This window comes from Callospermophilus lateralis, chromosome 12 (assembly GCF_048772815.1).
Source record: "Callospermophilus lateralis isolate mCalLat2 chromosome 12, mCalLat2.hap1, whole genome shotgun sequence".
In the NCBI taxonomy this organism is placed as follows: domain Eukaryota; kingdom Metazoa; phylum Chordata; class Mammalia; order Rodentia; family Sciuridae; genus Callospermophilus; species Callospermophilus lateralis.
Genome location: NC_135316.1, coordinates 59,246,840 through 59,274,361, shown reverse-complemented (window position 1 = coordinate 59,274,361; position 27,522 = coordinate 59,246,840). Strand labels below are relative to the sequence as shown.

The following is a 27,522-nucleotide window of genomic DNA, read 5'->3' as shown; positions in this document are numbered from 1 at the left end:
TTTGGAAATACCACAGGTTGACTCAAAGAATCACCTGGCCTCAAATAACACCATGTGTTTCTAGCAGAAAAGGCACACACAAAAAAGCATGGTCCAAAAGCCAACTACGGTTGAAGTGCTATCTTCAGAAACATTTGCAATCACCCTATAAAACCTAACATGCAAATATGTTTGGAGTTCTTTCACAGGAACATATCAGACTTCACATCATTTTATAGAGAATCAAAATTCTTACCATCATCTCTTCAAAAAGCTGTAGGACTTCATTCTCTGACAGTGGCTTTGGGATGCTTCCCATGATCTCTGAAGGTGCTGATGAGCAGTCATGGCCTGCAAACACAGTCTTCACGTTGGGAAGAGGAGTTCTCTCTTTCTTGCTCCCTGGTATTCTTATGCTGGCAAATTTGTCCAGCTACATAGAAAGATAAAAGAGCACACATATAAGCATTCCCTCTCCCAACATTTATCTAATTCCAAAAGTGGAAAAAACAGAGGAAATCATATTGTCACTGTGATTTCAAGGGGCATTCGGAAACAGAATCTTTAATAATAAAAAGTGGTGAAAAGTTTTCAGAAACCATCCTATCTAAAAGTAGATGAGAAATCAAACAACCTCAAAAATCATTCCTTCTAATCTTAAAAACATTCAATTACAGATTCTAGTAACAAGTGACCTTTGCTTTATAGAGTAGAAAAACCAAGCAGTTTTACAAAGGCAATTTCCCTAATATAGTGGTGACACCAAATTAGTACTCAGTATCCTATTCCCAAGCCCATCACCAGGCAAGTTCTGGAATACCATAAACAGGTTGGGAAGCAGGGTGTGACAGGACATGATTAGGAATTATACTGAATTCTAATTATGTCTTTATAGCTTGTTAGCCTGATAACACATTTCTCCTTGTTCAGGCTGGTTTCTACAACATCTACAGAGAAGGTATATTCAAGCCTTAGGAAATAAAGCTAGATTTTTGTTGTAAAGAGAATTATCCTATAACTAGATCAAACAGTTCACTGATATTTAAAAATACATAGATACTAGTTTACAAAGCTATTGTTCACTCAAAAGTGATTGGATTTCACAAGTTCTATTCTACACAAAGAATTCAAACCTCCTATTTCAAGCTTCATAAAATGTCAACAATGAAAAGGAAATAACATTTTAAGTATCAAATATAGAAGTACATTTAAAAACATGATCAATGAGTCTGTGAAATGTTCATCATGGCTACATATATTAAATTGTTGTGTTTTTTTAATTAGTTGTTCAAAACATTACATAGCTCTTGACATACCATATTTCATACAATTGATTCAAGTGGGTTATGCACTCCATTTTTCCCCCATATACAGATTGCAGAATCACATCGGTTACACATCCACGTTTTTACATACTAGTGTCTGGTAACAAATACAAGATATAGAACTGTACCACTCATTATAATGGGCTGTAGTTATAGATAGTTATTGAATTAAAGGAATATTAAAAATTCAGTTCCTTAGTTGCATATGTAGCTAGTAGCTATCACACTGGAGTTCTATTGAACACCTAGTATAACCAGTAAAGAAATCTGACACCTAAAAATCTCCATTTAGAAGGAAGGTAAGTCACAGTGATAACTAATTGTTAAAGAAGTGGAACTCAAAACTAAAAGACAACTCTACATTAACCCTAAAAGTACATATTGGAGTTGTAAAGCAGAAACATATACGCCATGGTTTTGAAAGCTAGCAGCACAGTTGTAAAGTCAAAGAAGAGATTGCCAGATTCTCAATAACGCTCAGATGATAATACCTTGTAACACACAACTCAGGGAAGAGCTGAATTAAAACTATAGAAGAAATAAAGGCCAGCCCTATATCAACTAGAGAGCCAATTGACTCAGCCTCCCCACAATTCACCCCCAGCTGCCACACTCTACCAGCCTAAAAGAAGGCCATAACTTTTAGAGGTCAGAGAGAATATTACTTGCTTCAGTTTCTCCTAGTATTTAAATAAAATATCTTCCGTATAAATATTGCTAAACACACAAAGGAGCATGAGAATGTGAACCATGCTCAAAAAAGAGAGACCTATCATTCTGATGTTTTTGTATTCGATTTGCCAGAATTTTATTCAGAATTTTGCATCTTTGTTCATTAGAGATATTGGTCTGAAGTTTTCTTTCTTTGATGTGTCTTTGCCTGGATTTAGAATCAGGGTGATATTGTCCTCATGAATTTGGAAGTGCTGCCTCTTTTTCCATTTCATGAAATAATTTGAAGAGTATAGGTATTAGGTCTTCTTTATAGGTCTTGTAGAATTCAGCTGTGTATTTATCCAGTCCTGGGATTTTCTTGGTTAGTAGGCTTCTGATGGTGTCTTCCATTTAATTGCTTGAAACTGATCTGTTTAAATTGTGTATATCATCCTGATTCAACCTAGACAAATCATATGACTCTAGAAATTTGTTGATGCCTTCAATATTCAGGATTCGGTGGGGTTTGTTCCAGGGAGGCAAGGTTGGATCAACATAAGGAAATAAATAAATGTAATTCATCACATCAATAGACTTAAACATAAGAAACATAAGATCATCTCAATAGATTCAGAAAAAGCATTTGACAAAATACAGCACGCATTCATGTTCAAAATATTAGAAAAACTAGGGATATCAAGAACATATCTCAATATCATAAAAGTTATCCATGCTAAGCTCCAGGCCAACATAATTCTAAATGGAAAAAAAAATTGAAAGAATTCACTCTCTTTCACCACTTCTATTTAACATAGTTCTTGAAACACTGGACAGAGCAATTACACAGACGAAAGAAATCACAGGGATATGCGTAGCAAAAGAAGAACTCAAATTAGCACTATTTGCAGACGATATGATTTATTCCTTTAAAAAAAAAAGGAAATTCCACTAGAAAACTCCAGTAAATGAATTCAGCAAAGTAGTGAGATGCAAAATCAAATGCCCATAAATCAAAGGCATTTCTGTATATCAGTGACAAATCTTCTGAAAGGTAAATAAGGAAAACTACCCCATTTACAATAGCACCAAAAAATAAATAAAATACTGGGGAATCAACTTAACAAAACAGGTGAAAAGACCTCTACAATGAAAACTACCAAATGCTAAAGAAAGAAATTAAAGTAGACCTTAGAAGATGGAAAGCTCTGCCTTGTTCATGGATACAAGAATTAATATTGTCAAAATCACCATACTATCAAAAGGATTATACAGATTTAATTCAATTACAATCAAAATCCCAATGAAATTCCTCATAGAAATAGAAAAAGCAGTCACGAATTTCATCTGGGAATAGCTAAAACAATCCTCAGCAAGAAGAGTGAAGCAGGTGGCACCAGTATACCAGACCTCAAACTGTAATATAGAGCAATAGTAACAAAAACAGCATTGCATTGGCACCAAAATAGACCTGTAGACCAGTGGTACAGAATACAGGACACACAGACTAACCCACATAATTACAGTTATCTTATATTAGACAAAGGTGCCAAAAACGTACATTGGAGAAAAGATAGCATTTTCAACAAATGATGCTGGGAAAACGGGAAATCCATATGCAACAAAATGAAATAAAACCCCTATCTCTCACCATGCACAAAATTCAACTCAAAAGTGGATTAAGGAATTAAAGTGGACCCAGGAATTAAACCAGAGACACTGTCTATTAGAAGAAAAAGTAGGCCCAAATCTCTATCTGTCAGATTAGACCCCAACTTCCTTAATAAGACTCCTATAGCACAAGAATTAATATCAAAACCACCCTAAGATACCATCTCACTCCAGTAAGATTGGCAGCCATTATCAAGTCAAACAACAACAAGTGCTAGCGAGGATGTGGGGAAAAGGGTACACTTGTACATTGCTGGTGGGACTGCAAATTGGTGCGGCCAATTTGGAAAGCAGTATGGAGATTTCGTGGAAAGTTGGGAATGGAACCACCATTTGACCCAGCTATTCCCCTTCTTGGTCTATTCCCTAAAGACCTAAAAAGAGCATACTACAGGGACACTGCTACATCGATGTTCATAGCAGCACAATTCACAATAGCAAGACTGTGGAACCAACCTAGATGCCCTTTAATAGACGAATGGATAAAAAAAATGTGGCATTTATACACAATGGAGTATTACTCTGCATTAAAAAATGACAAAATCATGGAATTTGCAGGGAAATGGATGGCATTAGAGCAGATTATGCTAAGTAAAGCTAGCCAATCCCTAAAAAAAAAAAATGCCAAATGTCTTCTTTGATATAAAACACAGGGAAGCAGGGAAGCAAAGAGTAACCAAGATCTGAGATACTATATAGAATGTCATAACACAAGTGTACTTAGGATCCAGAAGCAAAAAGAGAATGGTGTGCAAGAAACATCTCAGGAAACACATGGAGAAACAAAGACTAAAATACATACATACAGATCTAAAAAACATACAGACATATAGATACAAGCAGCTCAGGAAAATGCAATAAGAAAATAAATATAAACACTTAAGCATTCCACAAACTGCTGGAAATTAAAAATAAAAGGCAAACCACAGCAGCACAGCCAAAGAAATAAAGACAAATTATATAGGGAAAAAATGATACAATATGACAGCTAATTTCTCAGCAAAAACAATGACAACAGTGCTAAAACGAAAAATAGATTCTTTAAAATCTGATGGAAAAGTACTACCATTTTGGGATTCTGTATTAAGTGAAAATACCTTTTATACATAGAAGCAAAATAATGACATTTTCAGACAGACCAAAGGGAAGACAACATCTGCAGCACATTTGTACAATAAAAAGTGTCAAAGTAATGTTTTGGGAAATGATACTACATGGTGATACTACATGGTATCCCAGACCTTCGAAAAGAAATGAAGAGCAATGGAGAATTCATTAGATGTTGGTGATACAAGGATAAATAAGCAGCATAGGACTTAACCTGTGTAACAATCAAGTAGACTAGCACATAGGCAGTAATTATACAGCTATATGAAAATGTAGCAAGGGTATATAGAATTTATCCATATAGCAAGGAAAAGTGGCATCTGACTCAAGAACATAAACGTCCTCTACTCTGAAATAACCCAGAACAAAAACTGTCTCTTCCTGAATTATGTGCAGAAGTTACTGTCCCTCTGTATATCTGTGAACTCATTCTTGATTTTTGTCTTAAACAACTGGGAAATGAGAATGGAACTGGTTTCTCTATCTTTTGAGTTTTGATTCTAGTGCCATCACTTCTGTGCAGCTAATATCAATTCCTAAAGATAGAAACTATTCCAAGTCTTCACACAAATCGAAACTTGATTAATATGCCGAACTTATAATGAAGTGAAATTACACAAATCATCATTAATGCAACATCAATATTATAAATGTAAACATGTCAATAATTGGGAATAGTCGGCTTAAGCACTTAAGCTTCTGTGTAAATGAATAACCTAATGGTTCCATTAGGGACAGATTGTGTAAAACTTTAGTTTCCAACAACAAAAAAAAATAAAATAAAAATTAAAAAACCTGCTTTTAAATAAAAATCTCTAAAAGTCATGAAAGTAACAATGGCTAATAAGTACTGAATGAATGCTTTCTGTATGTCAGGTACCAGCAAATGCAGCATCAGGTGGAATGCATTTGCTTAATCCTTAGAAAAAAACTGCATTTCTAAACAAAGAATAAGCTCAAAAACTCTTCCTACATAAAAATTTCCTAGTATTTAGCTTCTAAAATAGCACAAAGGGGGGAAAAATCTACCTATTATGTTTTTAGCAGTAAACCACATTTATGCAAGTAAATTTAAAACACAAAAATTTGAAAAATAACAATAAAATAGAACTAATCCATGTCTCCCTTTTGCTTAGCACCTAAACCCTGGGAAAAGGTTGGATCTTACCCAAGTGGAAAAGCTAATTTGAATCTCACCAGCATATAGCTGGCCAAAGGCAAGATAGGAAAAATTAGCATATTCCTTTTCCAGTTTATCAATTGACAAAGGCCCAGATAGGAATATAAGATATGAAATGTGAGATAGGAATATGATTATCAGCTATCACATTCTTGATGTATTAATTTTATTTATTTTTCCTAATTAGAAGGGTGAAAGACAAAATAAAGCAAGAGCCATAGGAGGAAAAGAAATGCAATCCTTTTTCCTATACCAGAACAGTAAACTGAGCCTATTGAAACTTTGGGCTTATAGTAAAAGCACACCAAGGTATGCAATGCTGTTGAGCTCTCCAGGTAGACTCCATAAAATCTGGACATTACCAAGTAGGGCAAACTAGGCCTCACTACCAAATCACTTTAAAATGGTGTTAAACAAATTTCATTTTGCAAAGAAATGTTACTTTGATTCTGCACACAAATGGATTTTTCTTTCACTGAATTTCACATACAATTTGCTTAAAGCTAGGTACAACAAGACACATGAGCAAACCTTAAAAATAATTTTGCACATAAATCATATGATAGAAATCCAACACATGAACAAACTTTAAAAATAATTTTGCACATAAAAATGATAGAAATTCCCACGATACTGACTGCAAGATGGCTGTTATTTTGTTATTTGGCAACTGGCTAGAGATAATTTATGTGTGTTTTATAATTTGTGTACTCTTTATTTTCATATAAAAATTTTAGTTTTATATGGAATTCTTCTCTTAAAATCAAACTAGGAACTCAACCCAGGTAAATAAAGTACACAAATGATTCACACTGAAGAACCTGGTTAAACACAGAGAAAACAGGGAATTCCATTATAATGTTCTTTGGAGGTGGTATACCACAATTAAGACAGCTTTGACTGTGTTTGGGGCATACTAAGCTTCATAAATTAATATCACTTGTCTTCAGGGGAGGTTAAATGAGCACCCTACTGAGTATTACTTCATACTGAGTAATCACACTGATAATCAGTAATGACAGCTTAAATAAAATTAATTAAACAAAAAAAAAATCAAGCTGTATACTGGATTTTTAGCTATAATATACTGTAGTGGCAACAAATTCAGTGTTTAGGGTTTTCACTTTTACAATATTATAAATACTAAAAGCACAGTGTGAGGTTTTTTTAAAAAGGAAACATAATTATCAGTCATTGTACCATTTCTCTAGTCTGAAAAATTACATATGATCATAAATGTATTTCCTTAGAACCGGAAGTGGAAAAATTCATGGACTCCAAGAAAATTTATTAGGCAAACAGAAGGTCCTTCTAGGTATAGAATCAATTTTAACCAAATATACCTAAAACATGTCACTTAAAATTATGAATTTTTATGCAATTTTATATTTTAAAGGATTCAACAAGCTGACAATTAAAATAGCCTAACTTTTTAATTAGCTTTCTCACTAACCTGACAACTTCCTGATGAAAAAGCTTCTGAATCCTGCCTGGCCACAGGCTTGTTGTGTTAACCATCACCACATTACCTAAAGCCTTGCATGATATACTTATCACAGAGAATGTTAACAAGAACGAAAACCACTCCTTGCCTTTTAACTGCAGGTTAAAAAGCCTGAAATGCCTTCCCTAACCACTCAATCTAAACTAGCACAGGCACCTACCCCATTCTCTATCATGGTTCTTTCAAATGACTCAAGAGAATCATAATTACTTCATTTACTATGTAAATGTTGACTCCATCTCTTTCCCACTAAAATCTTAAATGCCATGTGAGACAAACCATCATTTGTAGACAATTGCTGAGCTGGCCTTCAATGATCACTGACTGGTGTAATCAAGAGAATATTATAGAAATCATGGAACATGGCTTACAAGCAAGGTCATAAAAGATTAAAGTTTTTGTCTTCTTCCTTCTTGGATCATTCACACTGGGGTATGCCAGCAGCCAGATGATGAGAACACCCAAGAATACCTAAGGGGAGGCTCACAAGACAAAGAACCAAAATCTAGAGGCCCCTTGCCAACAATCATGTGAGTTATCTTGTAAGAGGGACATAAAGACATCGCCTTTACTAAAAGCAATGACTATCTTCTTAGGCTAGCAGATATCCCATGGGTAACTATTACAGGATGAAGCCTGGCTGTATCTGTCTTCTTTACTACCTTAAACTTAGTGATTTGTTCAGTTCTACCTGTAGGCATGTTAACTCATTTTGTCCTATCATCCTATGCTTAAACAGTATATAATATGCAATTATGTAAGAATTGTATTATAACAGTAAGAATATAGTCATATAATAGTTATAGTATAACATTAATATTATTACATATTAATTATATTTGATGTTATACAATTAACATAAGTATATATTATATTTATTGATATATTACATTAATGCATATATTATATTACATATATGCTCGGGTTATGATTTCCAACCTATTTTAATGTACCTGTGTCAATTTTGTTGAAATATTTGCAGAACTGAAAACTTGGGACAACAGGTTAATCATTTTAAAAATGTTCTTCTAAAAACTACTAGCCCTAAATTTACCTAACCTATCTTTTCCCCTTGAAGACTAGGGGAAGACTTGCAGCATTCTATTTCAGACCCCTGGAGTGGTGCCTCATAGTCTTCGGTCATTGCCCTGCACCTTCTAGGAATACCAGGAGGCTGGCACGTCACCCCATGGTGAGACTGCCCTAAACAGGAGCAACCACCTCATGGGAACTGAACTTCCCACTTCAGGGACCATGGGTCTAAATAAACATTCTGAACAACAAGTGAAAATTGCCCCCTCAAGTGATACAAGACTTCTCTGAAGCTACCTGGCAATGACTACCAGACCACAGTTTGACCAAGCCTGCTTAAATAGGCAGTTCTGTCACACCCCACCCTCCACCCCCAAATCAAGTCAGCAACCAGAGGACAGAGTGAAGATACTGGATCTCTCTTTATCTTAGTGTGGTCATATGGACTAAAATTTCCTTTCCTACTATTCACCATTACCTTTTCTGTTTGGATTTTGGTGTAGTTGCCAGAGCTGTTTTTTGGGAACCCCGGAATCAGAACTTTGGCCTATGACTCCAATATATTGGAAATCCCAAAAAAGGCTTTAATTTACCATCAACTACATCTTTGTTAAACCTCATGAAAAACGCCAAGCTAGAACCACCCAGCAAGCAACTACCAAATTCCTGACCCACAGAAGTTGTATGATAAAATAAATGTTTGCTGTTTTAAGTCACTAAGTTTGGGGAAAATTTGTTTCACACCAACACATATTATAGTCACTGTTGTATATTCAGCCTACATAACAGTACCTAGCAGACATCTAGAAGTCAGCCAATTGATACTCGAAGGTATGAATGAATGATTACCGAATAATAAAAATACATAAAATATAGAACCTTATCCGCAGATGTCACCACTTGGGGGAAAAGTACATGATAAAGTATTAAAATGAAAATAAAATGCTTTCAGTGCCCCCAAGAAAATTAGCAACAGATAGGAATAAATGATTAAATCTGGACTGGAGAATACCTCAAGAGAGACTTTCAGAGCAGGCATGTGAGAGGAGCCCTCATATAAGTCTGAAGAACTATATGAGATTGTGCCAGTTAACTGCCAAGCAGTATGCCTGCCTGTTCCACAAAAACAGACCACAGTAGGAAGAAAACTGGCCACTGTTTCAGGTATTATAAGCTAAATATCCCCAGTGTTAGGCCACAGTCTTATCACACAATAACAATTCCTATCACACCAACTACTGCATATTCCAATACTCTTCAATTTTACAAAATCATTTCTCCATCTCTTATATTTTAGAGAAATTTATGAGTAGTTCCTCAGTCAGAGGCTTCTTCAGAAAAACATTTACTGTCCCCTCCAGAAATCGCTTAATTTACAATATTTGTAAATATTTAGGTTTCACATGGTATTCTAACATTACTAAAAGAAAACATTCTTAATTATGTTCCTACATTTTTTGTAATATCTTGAAAATAAGTTATAACACGCAACATTTATTCTACAGAGAGCTCCACATGATAGAGCTGCCTGTGGGTGGATTCCTGCAGAGGAAGAACTGGGGGCACTTTCCAACATCAGCACCACCTTGTCAGCTATGAGTAAACCATCTTGGAAATGGATCCTCCAGTCCTATCAGGACTTCAGAGGACTGCAGCCTGAGCCACATCATAATCTTATCACATAGCAATAGATGAGTAATTTGAAGCTACACACAGAGTAAGACTTTTAAGTGTCTAAAATAAAAATGTATACAATTTTAAAAAAACTAAAATAAAAAGATCAAAATATTAAAATAAAGATTAATATAGTAATACATTGCTGCGCTAAAGAAAGGGTAAATGCAAGTTTAATGTCAACATGTTGAATATGAACTACTTCTGAAATATCTTAATAACTAACGTACTTTGAAAACATTTGGTTTCTGCTGGTGAAAGTCACAGGTAAATACTATTATGGTTTGTTCTTTTGTTTTAGTACAATGATGGCTGTTTTCTCCCTATATTCAAAATTAACAAAAATACTGAATTTCACTTAAAAATTAATGAAAATAAAGATTTTTTTTTTTCCGACACCATTAAGTTCCACAACAGATGCCTTCCTGATCCATAGGCTCCAGGTTGGGAACCCTGATAGATGGATACAGACTGATCACAGAAGTAGTGGTGGAAAAAAAGAAAGTAGCTCAAGTTCTAATGTCCTCAGTGAATCAGTGGGAGGCAAGAGAAGGCCTATACTTGAGGTGGCTTGGAAGGCTGAGGCAGGAGGATCGCCAAATTCAAAACCAGCCTCAGCAACTTTGCAAAGCCCTAAGCAACTTAGAGAGACTCTGTCTCAAAATAAAAAATTTGAAAAATAAACAAAAACTGGGCTAGAGATGTGGCTCAGTGGTTAAGCGCTGCTGGATTCAATCCCTAGTAACAAGGAAAAAAAAATGCAACAAGCTGCATACTCTCATGGTTTGTGCTTCAAAAAGAACTGCAACCAGGAAAATAAAGCCACAGAACATCATCCAGGTTTCAATTACAGCAAAAAGGAAAGAAAACATTAAAATAACAGACTTTAAGTTCCAAAGGACAAAGTAAGAGGAAAGCATGGAGGAGTGGAGATAATGTCAGCTTAACAGATCACTCAGACCTGAATGGAGAGATACAAAAAAAGGGTGCCCTCAGAATCTATGAATTAATTAAGACTTCTTGTGTTGACTTATGCTAGCTGAAAAGTGATCTGAATTGTGATAATTAATGAAAACCAGTAAAACGATAGGCAAACCCTATGGATTACACTTTATTAATTCATCTTCTCTCCATCCCCATTCTAGTTTAGGCTACTAGAATAAGTTCTACAGCCTCCTAACCAGCTTCCAAGTCTTCATTCCCCTTCTACCCCCACCACTGTAAGCAATTTTCTATACCATTATTGTTTTGATCTTATTGAAAATGCAAATCCAATCATGTCCTCACTCCTACTTAAAATCTTTCAATGGTTCTCCATTGTGTATAAAATGACATTCAAATCTTACCCTTCAAGATCTACCTTGATCTGATCCTGACTTCCTCATCAGACAATCTCTTCACCACTATTCCACCACCTCCTGCTATATGATCTACATAAAATGAACAAACTTATTTCTCAAAAACATGCTCATGTTGTTTTTTTCTTTCCAGAACTGACCCTCCATCCCACCCCCACAATCCTCTTTACTAGCTAATGTCAACTCAATCTCCAGCTGTCAGTTTGAGCTACAATTCATGTAGGGGCACTTCCTCATTCCACAAGAATGGAGTAGATGCTGCAGACCTGCAGTTTGCCATTAGGTACCCTACATACCATTCTGAACCTGCCTGTTAACGCATACATTTACTGGATAAGGCTTTAAGTCCTTGAGAATAGAGATTGTCATTCTACTCAATAAACTACCTTTGGAACTTAGCATGACTTTAAGCATAGAGTGATAGTTCTATTAATATTTGTTGAATAAATTAGCAATTACCTTCCAATCCTCCAGGCCTTGAACACCAGTCATTGCTTCTTATATTGCTAAATCATTCTCAACAATATTTTACATAACAATATATTAGGGAAAATGACAGGTGTTTAAGCTTTTAGATATTCAGTAATAGCCCAGACTCTTCCCAACAATTGTAATTTAAAGAACAGTCCACCTATCCTAAAAAAAAATATGAACTTCTGTAATTCAATGTCATAATGTATGGTAGTAATATAGTTTGGATCTTGAATGTCCCCCAAAGGCCCATGATTTAAAGGCTTTGTCACCAATCTGTGGGACGACTGGGAAATGGTAGAACCTTTAGGTTGTAGGGCCTAGTAGAAGGAAGTTACACCCCTAGGATTATGCCCTTGAAGGGTATAGTGGGATCCCAGCTTCTCTCACTCCCCATCCTCCCACCACCACCATGTGGTAAACAGGCCTTCTCTGCCACATGCTTTTGCCAAGATGTACTTCACCACCACAGACCCAAAGCAAGGGCACCATGCTACAAGGGAGTAAAACCTTTGAAACCGTGATCCAAACTAAACCCTTCCTTCTTTAAGTTGATTATCTCAGGTATTTTGTCACAGAAACAGAAAGTTGGTTAAAAAAGGCAGTAGGAAAGTACCAAAAGGAAGGAACACAGAAACCACTAAAAAAGAAAAACTCGAAGTGGTATCTAGGATAATAATTCTAATTGTCCATGTTCAAATATAAACAGTAAGTATAAATTAGTCCTCTAAATAAATATTACTATTTTTAAAAGGCACAGCTCAATATTACCCATACATAAAAGTCCTCTAAAGATATCATTAAGTGCTTTCTAATGTGTTTCCACTAGCAATCCATTCCATTGACATCTCAGAAGTAAATTTATTACAGGGTAAAAAAAAAAAAAATTACAACTCCTGCCAGTCTGGATTCCAACTTGTCCTTCAGACTCATAATGAAAGTCATCTTTCCTACACCTTTCCCCAAGATCAGGTAGACTTCACTATTTCTACTGAATCCTGTACACTGTTGCAGCCCACCTCACACCACACTACAACTTCTCACTATATACATGTCTGTTTCTTTATATTCCCAGGAGGCACACATTCTTATAAATCTTTGTATTTCTATAACAATATTAGATACTCAATAAATATCTGATGAATAAGTGGAAAAAATGAATAAACAAATCTGCATACACTACATCTTTGTATATTCCACTCTGAGAGCTCTTGATCTCATTCTCACGTTTCTACTCATGTAAGGAGGCACTCTCTAAACTATCCCATAAATATTTAAAGATTCTAAGTTAGTACTTAAATGCTACTACAGAAAATCTCAGCACAGGAAGTCCTAATTAACTCATATTAATGGGCTTTAAAAGGCCCACCTGACTTGGTAAATATTAAGTCTATAGAACTTGTTTTGATATATTTTATTATTTATATTGAGTTGCCCCAGTTCATGCTAGTATTTCTATTTTATACAGAAAAGTTTATTTTGAATGTACAGTTTGACAAAAAGAATGTAAAAAAAAATATTAACACCTTTGGATTTATCACTTGTTTTTAACTTATCAAGGAAAATATAAAAAGTTAATAGAAATGCAAAAGGAAAGAAAGCCTACTATTTTACTAGGCCAGTAAAATAACTTTTTAAAATGGTGTTTCTAGATTTTCTATAAGTGAGATTTTTTAAAATAAATTTTAATTTAAAAATTTTATTTTAAAAAATATATTTAAGTAATTTTTTATTTATTTAATTTTATGTGATGCTGAGGTTGAATCCAGTGCCTCACATGTGCTAGGCAAGCACTCTACCACTGAACTACAATCCCAGCCCCAGTAAAATAATTTTTTTAAGTTGAGCTCTTATTTTGGCAAAACTAATCATTTATATTTCATTATCTCACTCAAAAGTTAGGCACAAAGACAGAAAATTTAAATCATTTTTTCTCCTTCCGTGAGTGTGATGTCTATTTCAGCATATATCCCACAAAACCTATCACATCTCAGAAAGTACAGGAAGAGTCCACAGGTAGACAAAGCCCATCCTTTTAGGCCATTCACCTGGGGAACTATCTTTGAGTGAACCAGACCCACAGAAAACACTCAGAATTTGCATGAGTTGTTTGTTAAGAAGTTCACAGAGAACAGTCAGTATCCAGGAGAAGAAGAAGGAAGGGAAGAGTTTCTCAAAGCAATCGATAGAACCCATCCCAGACCAAGCAATATCCACATTGGTTCCACTTCCATGGGGAGCCTTAAGGGGACCCAGAAAAGTCTATACCTGTATCTGGGAGCAGGGTACAACTGTTGGTAGATTTGTAAAGAAATCCTGCACAGAAGTTTTTCCAATGTTCTTTACACCATTTTGTTTACTTAAAATATTCACAATAGTTCATATCTCATTACAGAAAATTTAGATATGTCTTCACAATTATAAACATTTTTCTCAGGATTAAGATCAATGGTTATGATACCTTTTATCCCTGTCATTTTACAAGTGAGAAGTCTCATACAGATGGCTTGAAAAGAAAAGCAGAAAATAATGAGATACACTTCTAGATTTGATACTTGGTGCTCAGTAGTAAAAAGGATAGTACTTAAGTGGAAGCATAATGCTCTTGATAAAGATGTTCTCTGGAGCCAGCCTGCCAGTATTCCCGGCTACCCAAGTCTTTGAAAAAGTTTATTAAGCTCTCAGTTTCCCCATCTTTAAAAAATGGAAATACTAGGACTTACTCAGAGGCTCAAGTGAAGGTTAAACGCATGGATAAAGCTAACATTTGGAATAATATTTAGCACATAGCTAATAATTACACCATATTTATGCTTTTTAACTAGAGCTATAATTCCTCAGTTATGTTTCTCTCTATTTTTGTTTTTATTTTAGATGTATTTCAGGTATAAGAAAGTCAAGCCTGCCTCTGCACCAGCAGCTCACTGGGCACACATGTTCCAAGGGAGAGGTTCCAAGCCCCCTAGCCTAAGCCTGTGGCTGCCCAGCCTCTTCCAGACTAACCCCCAATTATATTTTTACAATCTGTCAGTAATCTATTCCCAAGAAGCTTCCTGCATAATAACTGAGGGCTGTACATCAAGTTGGAGAGGGAGGGTCCTAGCAGGGAGTCCTCACATGCCACATTAAAGACCACAGCCTCAACCTATGGATAAAAGATGCAAATAAGCAGTTTTGAATAGGGAAAAGCATAACCAGATACACAATTTAGATAGGTCACTCTGATTGTTCTGCTGAAAGTGATCTTTTTAGGGAGCAACACAAAGCTATTAAGGAGTCCAGACAAGAAAAATGATGACACTATCACTCTGATAGAGAAGACAGGGTCAAAAAATAACCACAAAGAAAGTGCATAAGGGTAAAGCTAACTACTAAGAAAATATAGGAATGAAAAGTTTAGGAGGGGGCTGGGGTTGCGGCTCAGTGGTAAAGCACTTGCCTAGCATGGGTGAGGCATTGGGTTAGATCCTCAGCACCACATAAAAATAAATAAATAAAGGTATTGTATCCATCTACAACTAAAAAATATTTTTAAAAAAATTAGGAGGAGAGTGTACAGCTTGGGCATGTACAGTTTCTAGTAAAAATGGGACATCCATGTGACTGTAACCATGAGGCCAATGATGACAGTATGTCTCATTGGAGGAAAAGGTCATAGACAGCAACATAAGTGGCAGCTGAAAACTTAAGAGGTCATCATCCAAGTAAGTAAAGCATCATATACAGAGAAGAGCCATAGCTTCAGAAGAAAAAAGAAATAAAAATAGTGTAAGAAAGGCAAAGGAAACATACACACACACACACACACACACACACACACACACACGATAGAAAAAGAGAGAAGTATGAAATCAAGAAAATTTGATATTCCAAAAGTCAAAAAGTATTTGTTCTTCAAAGAAGAAGCAGACAAATATATCGAGTAGATAAATCTACTAATTTCCAAGGACTAAAAACTAGTGATTACGACTAGGGACAAAAAAAGTCATTCATAATACTAAACAACTCACAACAATCCTAAATGCATATAGTCAGCACCTCCATATCTACAGAGTCAAGCAACCTTGGATGGAAAATATATCTAGGCCTATATTGGTTGCATCTGTACCACTGGGTCTGTACTGAACATGTCATGTACAAATATCTTATTCATGTCATTATTCCCTACACAATATATAATGTGTGAAGATTATATGCAAATCTTTTATATAAAGTAGTTGAGCATCCATGGATTTTGGTATTTGCAAGGGTCCTGGAACCAATACCCTATGGAGACCAAGGGACAACTATATGCTCTTCACTGCAAAGCTTCAAAAGACATGAAGCAAAAGCTGATAGAATGGAAAGGAGACATAAATAAAATGCAAAATTACAGTTGGAGACTCCAACACTTCTCCCTTAAACAACTGAATACAAGAGAATAATTGAAATAAGAGACAAAAAAAATCAAAATAGAAAATGTGAACACCATCAACCATCATGACCTCTTCACTATCTATAGATTCATTCCAATAAAAGCAGAAACATAGAGAACATTCACCAAGATAGACCACATTCTGGGACATATAGCAAGACTTACATTGGGAAGGACTGAATTCACACAAACCAAAAGTCAGTCCGCAGGAGAATTACATATCGGATACAGAAAGAAGCAGGAAAATCCCAAAAATTTGAGAATTAAGCTATATATACTAAAACATATATCTATAGATCAAAGAAGAAATCAATAGGGAATAATATTTTCAAGTGAACAAAAATGAAGACATCCCACAATTTGTGAAACGAAGCTAAAAACAGGTCTCAGATATAAGAATCTTATGCTATAAATTTCCATTACAAAAGTCTCAAATCAATGTTTTAAGCTTCTATCTTTAAAAACTATAAAAAAAACAGACAGAATGAAATAATGAAGAAAATAATAAATAAATGGAAACAAATGAACTATATTGAAAATTAGTTGGGTCTCTTAAAAAGATCGATAAAATTGACAACATCTAGTTAGATGAAACAAGGAAAAACTAAGTCACAAAGTGTCCATATCAACTTCGGAAAAGAGGGCATCAAGACAGATCCTGCATTAAAAAGATGAGGAAATATTATAAACATCTTTATCTCCATAAACTCAACAACACAGATGAAATGAAGAAAAAATTCCTGAAAGAAAAATGTTTTCAGCAGCTTCATTCATAAGAGCCAAAAACTGGTTCTTTCCAAAACCCAACCAACTGTAGTTTCACCAGTGAGCCAGACACAGATAATATACTATGTTATCCCATCTACATGAAATTCTAGAAACTGAACTGTAGTTCAGAAAACAGATTGTCAAGAGTCACAAAGAAAGAGAATTGACTGCAAAGGGGCACACAAGGAACTGCTGAGGTAGTAAAAAGCTTTCTATCATGTTTGTAGCACATACATGATTGCATACATTTGTAAAACTTCAGATTTTACCCTTCAAACTAGTATGTCATATTGTATGCAAACCATGCCTCAATAAAAAAGTGCATGTTACTAATCCTACTGTTAATATTTTAAATGTATGATTTACTAAGTATTTTTTTTTTTACTTCTCCCTTAAACAATCCCCATAAACAGGGATACCAAACTTGAAAGCAAAAGAACTTATACAAAGTCAATCAAGACTGTCCCTCTAACCTAACTTTCCTACATGCTTTCATAAAGAATAGACGCCAATTGAGAGACCTCATGAATTTCTAGTTCCTATGCAGGCCAACTTTGCTTTTCTAGCTATAGTTGTTACTTGTAAGTCATTAAATCCTCTTAATGGATCTGATCACTATCTGTTTTTTTTTTCCCCAAAAAATAATGAGAGAGGAGTGAAGAAAAGTGGAAAGAAACAGGAAATAATCAGAGTTCATTATGCTTAAAACATTAAATATTGGTTACAAAAACTTTGTTTTAAACTGAGACCCAGTTTGTAGTTTTCTATGGTTAGGCTAGCAAAAAAAAAAAAAAGCTACCTCTTACTGTGGGTCATAGTCAAAAAAAAAAAAAAAACAAGTTTGAAAACCATTGCTATAGGACAAAATAGGCTAGCAGTATAAAAGAGATGAAGATCAGTAGGAATACTGCACTACGGACAAATGGTGTGAGGGACAAGGGAGAAAAGAGAAAGTCAAAAGAACTCCTAAGCTCCAAAAACACTCAGGGACACTTTGATGGATAACTCAGCATTGTTAAGTCCATATTCCATTTTTTCCAACTTACTTTTTCAAACTGATCTCCACTAGCTCTCCCTCCTCCCAACCTTGTGCCTCTGAGGAAACCTCCTTCCCAACCCAGGTATCCACGATGGATGGTGATAAACTAAACTGCACCTATACCCAGAGAATGCTCACTGCTCAACGTCTATAACACTGCCTAGAGATCCCAACACTGTGGTAATCCTTCATTCTTTTAACAAGACTGTCCTGTGAAATTCAATTCTGATATTAACTCTCAAGAAAAAAACTTTAAATGAGGCATACTTTTGCAGGCCTTTAACCAAACAACTTAAAGGGATGGGTTTTTAGCATAAATGCTTCCCGTATGTTCATATTTAATGTTTCTAACATACCGTTATTCAAACCTGTGACTACAGCAGAACTATTTTTATATGCCTTTTCTCAAGTTTTACCAAATGGCTATTCACATTAAGAAATTCTAAATGAAAAGCACACATGGAACGTATATGTTATGGGGGTGGCAGACTTTAATTAGAAAACATACTGCCAGTACCTATCAGAGCACCAGTGGCAAATGCTTCCCTGAGCTCTAACACACCATAAATAGTTTAAAGAGTCCTCAAAATATCCATCTACCCTTTCCCTTCTCACAGCTTCACATTGATCTATAGCACACATCTCCTGTAAGGCTCAGCTGCAAATGTGTCACCCTACCTCTCTGTCATATATCAGAAAATGTTTGTAAAATAGAGTAAAAAGGGACAGAACTGAGAGCAGCAGTTCAATACACTTCTGCCTAAATGCAACTCATCAAACCCCTATGAGGAAGGGAGAGATTAATCCTGCCTCAATACAAATAAAGGAACAAGAAAATAATGGATTTGTAAAGGTCACAGAGCTATGTAGTAGAGAAGTCTGTCTCTCAACAAGACTCTTCTGATTCTAAATCCAACACTCTTTCCACACACTCTATGTCAGTTAACAGCAAGTAAGAAAGAATCTACTCTTTGGTATCTGTAGTCCAAAATGGCTATGCTTATTTTCAGACCTCTGGGACAATGGACACAGCTGCCATAACTAGACGACCTGCTTTATCTTACTGTGGAGACAAGCTAAAGACAAGATGAGAAAAGAACAACAAGAATGAGAAGATTACCATTAAACAGGAACAAGAAGTGGGAGGGAATGGGAGAGAGAAGGGGAATTCCATGGAAATGGAAGGAGACCCTCATTGTTATACAAAATTACATATAAGAGGATGTGAGGGGAAAGGGGGGAAAAAAAACAAGAGAGAGAGATGAATTACAGTAGATGGGGTAGAGAGAGAAGATGGGAGGGGAGGGGAGGGGAGGGGGGATAGGAAGGGGATAGGAAAGACAGCAAAATACAGCAGACACTAGTATGGCAGTATGTATAAACGTGGATATGTAACCAATGATTCTGCAATCTGTACATGTGGTAAAAATGGTAGTTCATAACCCACTTGAATCAAATTATGAAATATGACATGTCAAGAGCATTGTAATGTTTTGAACAACCAATTAAAAAAAAAAAAAAGAATGAGGAGACAGCAGTTCAGTCATCAAGTCCACGTGAAGATGGCCAAGGAGGAATTCAGAAGAGATGGTCATACATGCACCTAAGATGAAAGCAGGGCAAGGCAGCAGTCACCACCAGGTAGGCAGGTGGTCAGAAAGACTGGCAGGAGGTCCTCAAAAACAAATACTGAAAGGTTTACTAGTGCCAGACAACATGCTGGCTGCTGGAAATATTAACAACACAATGTCCCTGCCTTCAAAGGTTTAAACTAGTGAAAAAGTCAGATAAATGATGAAGTGCTAAAAATATCCATTAGGTGCCCAAAGTGCGGACCCTACCAAGGGCAGTTGCAAGAAGGAGGGTAATGGTAAGGAGTAGTAACAGGATGGAGATAGACTTAACAAAGGCTCCACTGAGAATAAACCCACTTGTTCATATAAGATAGAGCAAGATGGTTTCTAGAATGGCTGTTGTAGACTCCACCACCATGTACAATATGACTCCATTTATGTGAAATTTTCAAAACAGGCAAATGCATGGAGATGGGAAATAGACTAGTAGTTTCCTGAAGCTAAGGGAGCTGAGGGAAAATGAGGAGTATGAGCTCATTTTAAGGGATTAAGCTTTTTTTTGAGGATGATGAAAATGTTCTACAGTTGATTGTAGTAGTGGTTAGATTACTCTTGCAAATATACTAAGCACTAAATTAAATACTTTTAGTGGGTGAATTGAATGCTATATATATTATATCAATAAAGCTGTGATAAATCTATCATCGTATGGCTCTATGTTCTTATAAAAATTCATACAAAAATTACAACTGGTTTTATTATTGCCCTAAGAAGTCATTTGAGACTGGGATAAGTTAGCACAGTAAGTGTACAGGACTTGGAGCTGCCTGGAACAAGACCCGAGTTAGGGCTGTACCATTTGGGAGCTGGGCATTCTACCTCGGCCTCAACATCCTCAGCTATAAACTAAAGACAACATCTGCCTTGCAAAGTGAGAAATAATTATGTAGACTACATAAGTGTTCCATATAACTATTGTCTTTTTTATTTTTTTAAGAGAGAGAGAGAGAATTTTTGTAGATGGACACAACAACACAATGCCTTTATTTTTATGTGGTGCTGAGAATCAAACCCAGGTCACGCCCATGCTAGGTGGGCGCTCTACCACTGAGCCACAATCCCAGCCCATCACTATTGCTTTTTAAATACTAATGCAATCACACACCATTTTTCAGTCAACAATGGACTACATATATAGTGGTATACATCATACAGACTAAATGTGTAATAAGCTATACCACCTAATTGTGTACATAACATTCTATGATGCTCACACAACGAAATTACCTAACAATACACTTCTCAGAACACATTCTTGTTGTTAAGCAAAAATAAGTATATGTTAACTACATGTGAACAAATGTTATACTAAATATTTTTCATAAATATCCTTTTCTTAAATTCTAGTAACAAAAAAGAGGGAAACAAACATTCTAATTTTTTAAATCATTTGTATCAAGGTCTATGTCTCATTCACCTTTACATGTGTACCTTACCCAGGTGCCAAAGATATCACTTTGGATATCAGAGGAGCTAACATTTTGAATGCTTAATATGATGTAGTCACTCTACTTCATGCTTAATACATAGTGAAGCTGAATTCACACACCTGGTCAAAGAAGTGCTGTGCTTTTCCCTCTATGTCATGCTTACATAACTGTGATATTATTGCTTATTTGGGCTTTATTCTTCTTTTTGTTATTTCTTTACCATTAACCATGAATTACATTAGAAAATGAATTTCTCAGAAAAACTTAGCTAAATATGCTAATATTTGTATTACAAGTAACTGCAATGTTGTTTAAGGTATTAAGTACCCATGAGAGACTATTATTAACAACATGAAGAACACACATTTTAAAGATATGTCTGGATTTCATTTATAAACAAAATTTCTAAAATATATGCATATTTTAGTCTGCTTTACTTTAATTAGCAACTACATATTTCTAAAAAGCTGACACATCTCAAGTGATTTTTTCCTACCTCTTTTAGAAGTGTGCAATTTATCCCCAAAGAATGACAGCTGATTTGAAAGATTCAAAGTTGACTAACAATTTGTAATTAAAACAAATTTTTTTTAATTAACATATTGACTATTCCCTTTCTCAATTAAAGGCAACAACTTTATGTGTTTTATCAGTAATCCCTCTTATTTTAGCACTATAAACAGTAAATTTCCAATACATCAGTTTTTAGCAATTCCAAAGGAGTTAACACACATACCATGAGCATTACATGGTTAATTAAAATCCATGACAAAAGAAATGTTGAGGATAACCTTACCATATCATCCGTCAGTGTCCTAATATTTAAATGCTGCAAATGAAAAAAAAAAAATCAATGAGTAATTTATAACAGCTTTTTTTATTTTAGTTAATAGATGACATTTGAAATTCTACAATACTAACTTGAAGGTAATTAAGTTCCTGACAGTCTAATAAAAATGCATTATATGCTGTTTTAATCTCTCTCTCAAAAGAGATGAACAAAAGTTACTATGCACACAGTAGTTTCAAACATTTGTTAAAAATTCTTGGATTTGTGAACATCGCAAATTAGCAACCTGTGGTACAATAAATATATTTTCCTAATTAATTATATTAATTACCATTAAATATACAGACTTAGAACATGGTGGAAATAAATATTTAAATATGATTTTCAGAAAATTTCATATTATAGAACAGTAAAACTTTTAATTTACCATTAGTATGCAGCATAATAGATAATGAAGTACTTTGCTGACTTAATTAACTTAAACAATTCTAGTAACAAAAAAGAATGTGCTGGAATGACTATTTGCATCTTTAGCATCAGTTTGATTTATCACCATGGATGAGAGTAGACACTTTTCAATTTCATTGCTAGCTTTTTTGAGAACCCTTTTGTGGATTTTCTTGCTAGACAAACATAAGACCACTTTAGAAAGTGAATAAATTAGTTTCCCACAAAGCACAATTCAAAATAAAAAAAGAAAAAGTATTTAGGAAAAAAATCTGTTTTCTAAATCTGGGAGTAGGAAAAATTTTATATTTGAGTAGCTGAACTCAATTGTCCTTCCTCTCATTCATTGGAGCATCAGATCTTTCAAAGAGCAGAAAAAGGGTCCAATATTTTCTAAATGGGAAAATCAGGTCTATTCCTTTATAATTCTAAAAGAACAGGAGTTAACAATCATCATCTAACACAGTAAGTGGCACATAGTTATTCAAATTCAACATTTATGAAATGGAATGAAATTTCTCATTCATGTTTGTACACTAAAGTATTTCTATGTTCATGACTCTACCTCAGTAATGAGCCAGATTAAAAATCTGTACAATGTAAATTACTACAAATTCTCTTTCATCAATATGTTCCTTCTTCAAATACAAAGGGAGAAAAGTAAGGGAAAGAACCTAAAATGAACTTTATATACACCAATGAGAATGTACCAAATTGATAACATTAGCCACACCCACTCTGATATGGGAATAAAAAAGTAATAACATGGGACTGATTTTATGTGTCTAGTGCTGGGCTACAAAATTTCTTTTTTATCAATACTATTTTCAACCTTTGAAATGAACAAATATGCACAGTGGTCTTTCAGAGTGGGCTTGATTCTTAGCAAGACTGGAGTTCTTAAGGCACTTACAGCCCATGTCACCCCAGAAACCATTATCACAATTAAACCCCAACCCACAGAACTTTCAAATTGGAAGTAAAAAACACCAACACAGAGGAAATGCCTGCTCAGGGCTCCCCTCCCTGCCTCTGCTTACATACTTACTGTATGTGCCGATAAAGGTTTCCAGCCCATGCATTTGGTTAACTACATCTCTCTTGTTATTCTACAATGGGAGGTTATCACCCCAATCACAACTTGTCAGTCCTAAAAGGGGTCATTTCAAGCTCCTGTGACAAAAGGAAAGTACTTAAGTTCTAACAATAGTATGCCAATGGTCTAATGCTTAAAAGGTAAAGTCAAGGAACTCAAGTATAAAGCTGAAGTTCTACTTAGAAGAGTATGCCACTGTAAAGTGAAAATATTTACACTAGTGAAATATTCCCAAAGACCAATACAAATAAGTTGCTCCAGGAAAATGCCATAAAAATGATGTTTAAAAAAAGGGGGGAGGAGACAATGAAAAAAATTTCAAGAGAAATAATAATAGGTCCCATGCAAGATTTATGATGCAAAAACTGCATACAAGTCACAAATATGAAAATTACATAAAATCCAGATATAAACATCCAAGAGAGACATTTTTATACATCTTCAAAGACCTCAAATTGGGGATGAACCTCTGGCTGAGCTGCCTACAATGCCACCTGGGGATCTGGAGATCTGTTGGATGGGGTAGAAGAGGGGTGCTCAGGAGCAGGCCCCCACTCCCACTCCAGGAGGCACCAAAGATGATGGCCTTGGCAAATGGCTTTCTTGCTCACCGCTTGCAGTGAATAGACCCCAAGAGCCTGGTCCCCACCCCTAAGTCTCCGGGGTCCCTGCTGCCTGCCCAGGCAAGGATGGAGGCACCAATGTCGTGCTCCCCCTGCCTCCTTCCAACAGCCCTCTGGAGGTTTAGATTCAGGATTTGTTCCTAAAGTTCATGATTTTGACAAAAAAACTGACAAAGGCAGATGCTTACCTACAAATCTTGATAGAGCAACTAAAGATTTTGGATGACAAGCTTCAAAACTGTAAAGATGATGAAGAGAGATAGAAAACTGAAACTCTCACACAACAAATAACATGGTAGAATCAATTAAACACTGCACCGTGTTGCTGCAGATTGCTAAAAGTACTATTAATCCTGTAGATGCAATATCTACCTAGTCCCTTGGAACCTGTGATCAGCACAATGCCTTCTCAGACTGTCTTACCTCCAGAACCAGCTCAGTTTTGTATGTCAGAGCAGTGGCCATCTTCCCTACCTGCTGGACCTGTATTAGCTACCTTGGGACATCATCAGACTCCAACACCAAATAGTACAGGCAGTGGGCATTCACCACTAAAGTCTGACTTCTCCAAGTCATGTCAACTTGTCTCCAAATACAGTCCCAGAATTCTCTTACTCTAGCAAGAAGATGAATTCTGTGATGCTGATGAATTCCTTCAGAGTGGCTCATCCCCAAAGCACTTAATAGATTCTTCTGGATCTGCCTTAATCTTGACACACAGCAGTTCAGGAAATAGTCTAATGCATCCAGATACCACAGAATCACTGAATTCTTCCACGTCCAATGCGACAAGTGATGCTGACCTTTTTGGTTCACATGATGACAGAGATGATGAGGAGGAGGCAGGGTCAGTGGAGGAGTATAAGAGTGTTATCATGCACCTCTTGTCACAAGTTAGACTCAGAATGGATCTTACTAAGGTAGTTCTTCCAACATTTATTCTTTTTTTAATATTTTTTAGTTGTTGATGAACCTTTATTTATTTGTATGCGGTGCTGACAATCGAACTCAGTGCCTCACACATGCTAGGCAAGCGCTCTTCCACAGAACTAACAATCCCACCCCCCAATATTTATTCTTGAAAAAAGATCTCTTTTAGAAATGTATGCAGACTTTTTTGCACATCCGGATCATAAAGATCATAGGGATCAAATCATTCAGACTGTGAAATGATACCTCTCAGCCTTTCATGCATGAAGGAAAGTATCAGTAACCAAAAAGCCATACAACCCCATTTTGGGTGAGATCTTTCAGTGTCACTGGACATTACCAAATGACACCAAAGAGAACACAAGGCTAGTTTCAGAAAGGCCATTTCTTTAGGTTTCCAATAATAGTGTAACATTCAGGTTTCCCATCATCCACCATTTCAGCCTATTATGCTTAATGTTTTAATAAGAAAATCCAATTCGATGCTCATATCTGGACTAAATCAAAATTCCTTGGGAGGTTAACTGGGGTGCACAACAGAGGGCAAAGATGTGTCACATGTTTAGACTACAATGAACATTACATTCTCACATTCCCCAAGTTATGGAAGGTCTATCCTCACAGTCCCTCGATGGAACTAGGAGGAGAATGCAATATTAATTGTACCAAAACAGTTTATAGTACAAACATTGTCTTCCACACTAAACCTTTCTATTTCTATGGAGGCAAGAAACACAGAATTACTGCTGAGATTTTTTTCTCCAAATGACAGGAATCATTTTTGGGGAATGGAATAGTATAATGTATATAAAATATGCAACATGGGAAAATACAGAGGTTGCCCATAATCAAGAAGAAAGTGAGGAAGTTGAAAGATCAGAATGAGTATGAGTTCTGCTGCCTTTAGAAGGATGTCACTTTCATGGGCTGGGGCTGGGGCTCAGCGGTTGAGCGCTCGCCTACCATGCGTGAGGCACTGGGTTCAATCCTCAGCACCACATAAAATCAAATGAAGATATTGTGTCCACCTATAACTAAAAAGTAAATATTAAAAAAAGAAGGATGTCACTTTCAATTTAAAAATCAGAGACACTGATGTAGCAATTGAAGCAAAGTACAAACTTGAAGAAAGGCAAAGAGCAGAAACCCAAGGAAGGAAGGAGAAGAAAATTTAGTGGGAGACAAGGTTATTCTATGAAGATGGAGAATGCTGGGTTTATGATGAACCATTACTGAAACATTTTGTTGCTGTGACGCATTAGGTTGGGAAACACAAAAGTTTACACCCAATGACCAAGGCAAATTGTCCTAATGAAGCAACAGTCTTCCTTTGGGCGAACCTATCATTCCCTTCTTATTACAGTTGTTCCTACGTCAGGGATACTGGACTTTCTGGCGTAGATTAAAAAATAAAGCTGGAAAAGCTTCCCTTTGTCTACAGCAGTTCAGATTTTGACTTCAGTCCTGAGAAAATTTTAGTAGGTTTTTTTTTTTTAAACTAACTTTTTTTTTTTTTTTAAAGAAGAGAGAGAGAGAATTTTTTAATATTTCTTTTTTAGTTCTTGGCGGACACAACATCTTTGTTTGTATGTGGTGCTGAGGATCGAACCTGGGCCGCACGCATGCCAGGCGAGCGCGCTACCGCTTGAGCCACATCCCCAGCCCCTTTAGTAGGTTTTGAAACAAGATATTTGCTCCTTTTCCAAACTCCATGCTTTAAAAAGTTTCACACTCTGCACTCTAGTTCTGCTGTTATGACATAGTTCATATGATCTTTTGGGTTCTATCTAAACAAATATATACACACAAAAATATACCGGATGGCAGATTTTTCAGAAATATTCCATCTCTTGTCAATACTGGTTCCTCAGAGTTGTTTTAAAAAATTAGTGCAATGTATTAAAATCAAGTGTTAGGCAATTTCATGGTTTCACCTATGATAACTTTATTTTGGAAATGAACTATTATTAAATTGTATCTAAACCTGGATTACAGTTGAATTATACTCAGTGCTTCTTAAGGCTTCATAATTTCTGCAACTTTAAGGGGAAAACAAAAACACCTCAAATTGGATCATCTTTTAAATTAGAATTGTACTCACAATTTTCTGAACAAAGCAGTCACTCCTGTGTAAAAACAAAGCAAAATAAGGCTCCATTTTTGTCACAGTTCAGGTTTATTTGTTTTAATTCTTAAACTATCTCACTGTGGGTCAAACCTCTAAGGGGATTCAATTAATTTGCTAAAGGCTTAATCAGTTTCTCAAGACTATATTGGCACATGGAACTCCAGTTACAACTTAAGAGTATTGCACATGATATTTCACACACACACACACACACACACACACACACACACACAAATTGTGATGAATCCCAGCAGAATATAATCTAGGGGTA

General features: G+C 35.7%; 1 protein-coding gene and 1 pseudogene across 4 annotated transcripts in view; one reads left to right on the top strand and one right to left on the bottom strand.

Annotated features, from left to right (window-relative positions):
• Diaph3 (diaphanous related formin 3) overlaps window positions 1-27,522 on the bottom strand; it is a 464,142-nt gene that overhangs the window by 416,471 nt on the left and 20,149 nt on the right. For 2 of the 4 annotated variants that reach the window (XM_076871976.2, XM_076871977.2), the window contains exon 2: window positions 236-412. The exons of 1 other annotated variant lie outside the window; for it this stretch is intronic. In XM_076871976.2, the coding sequence (XP_076728091.2) occupies window positions 236-412 (177 nt within the window). Of the gene's footprint in view, window positions 1-235; window positions 413-22,033; window positions 22,067-27,522 lie in introns of all 4 variants that reach the window. One more of the 4 variants, XM_076871975.2, reaches the window with a different exon arrangement.
• On the top strand, window positions 23,589-26,385 carry LOC143411792 (oxysterol-binding protein-related protein 9-like; annotated as a pseudogene).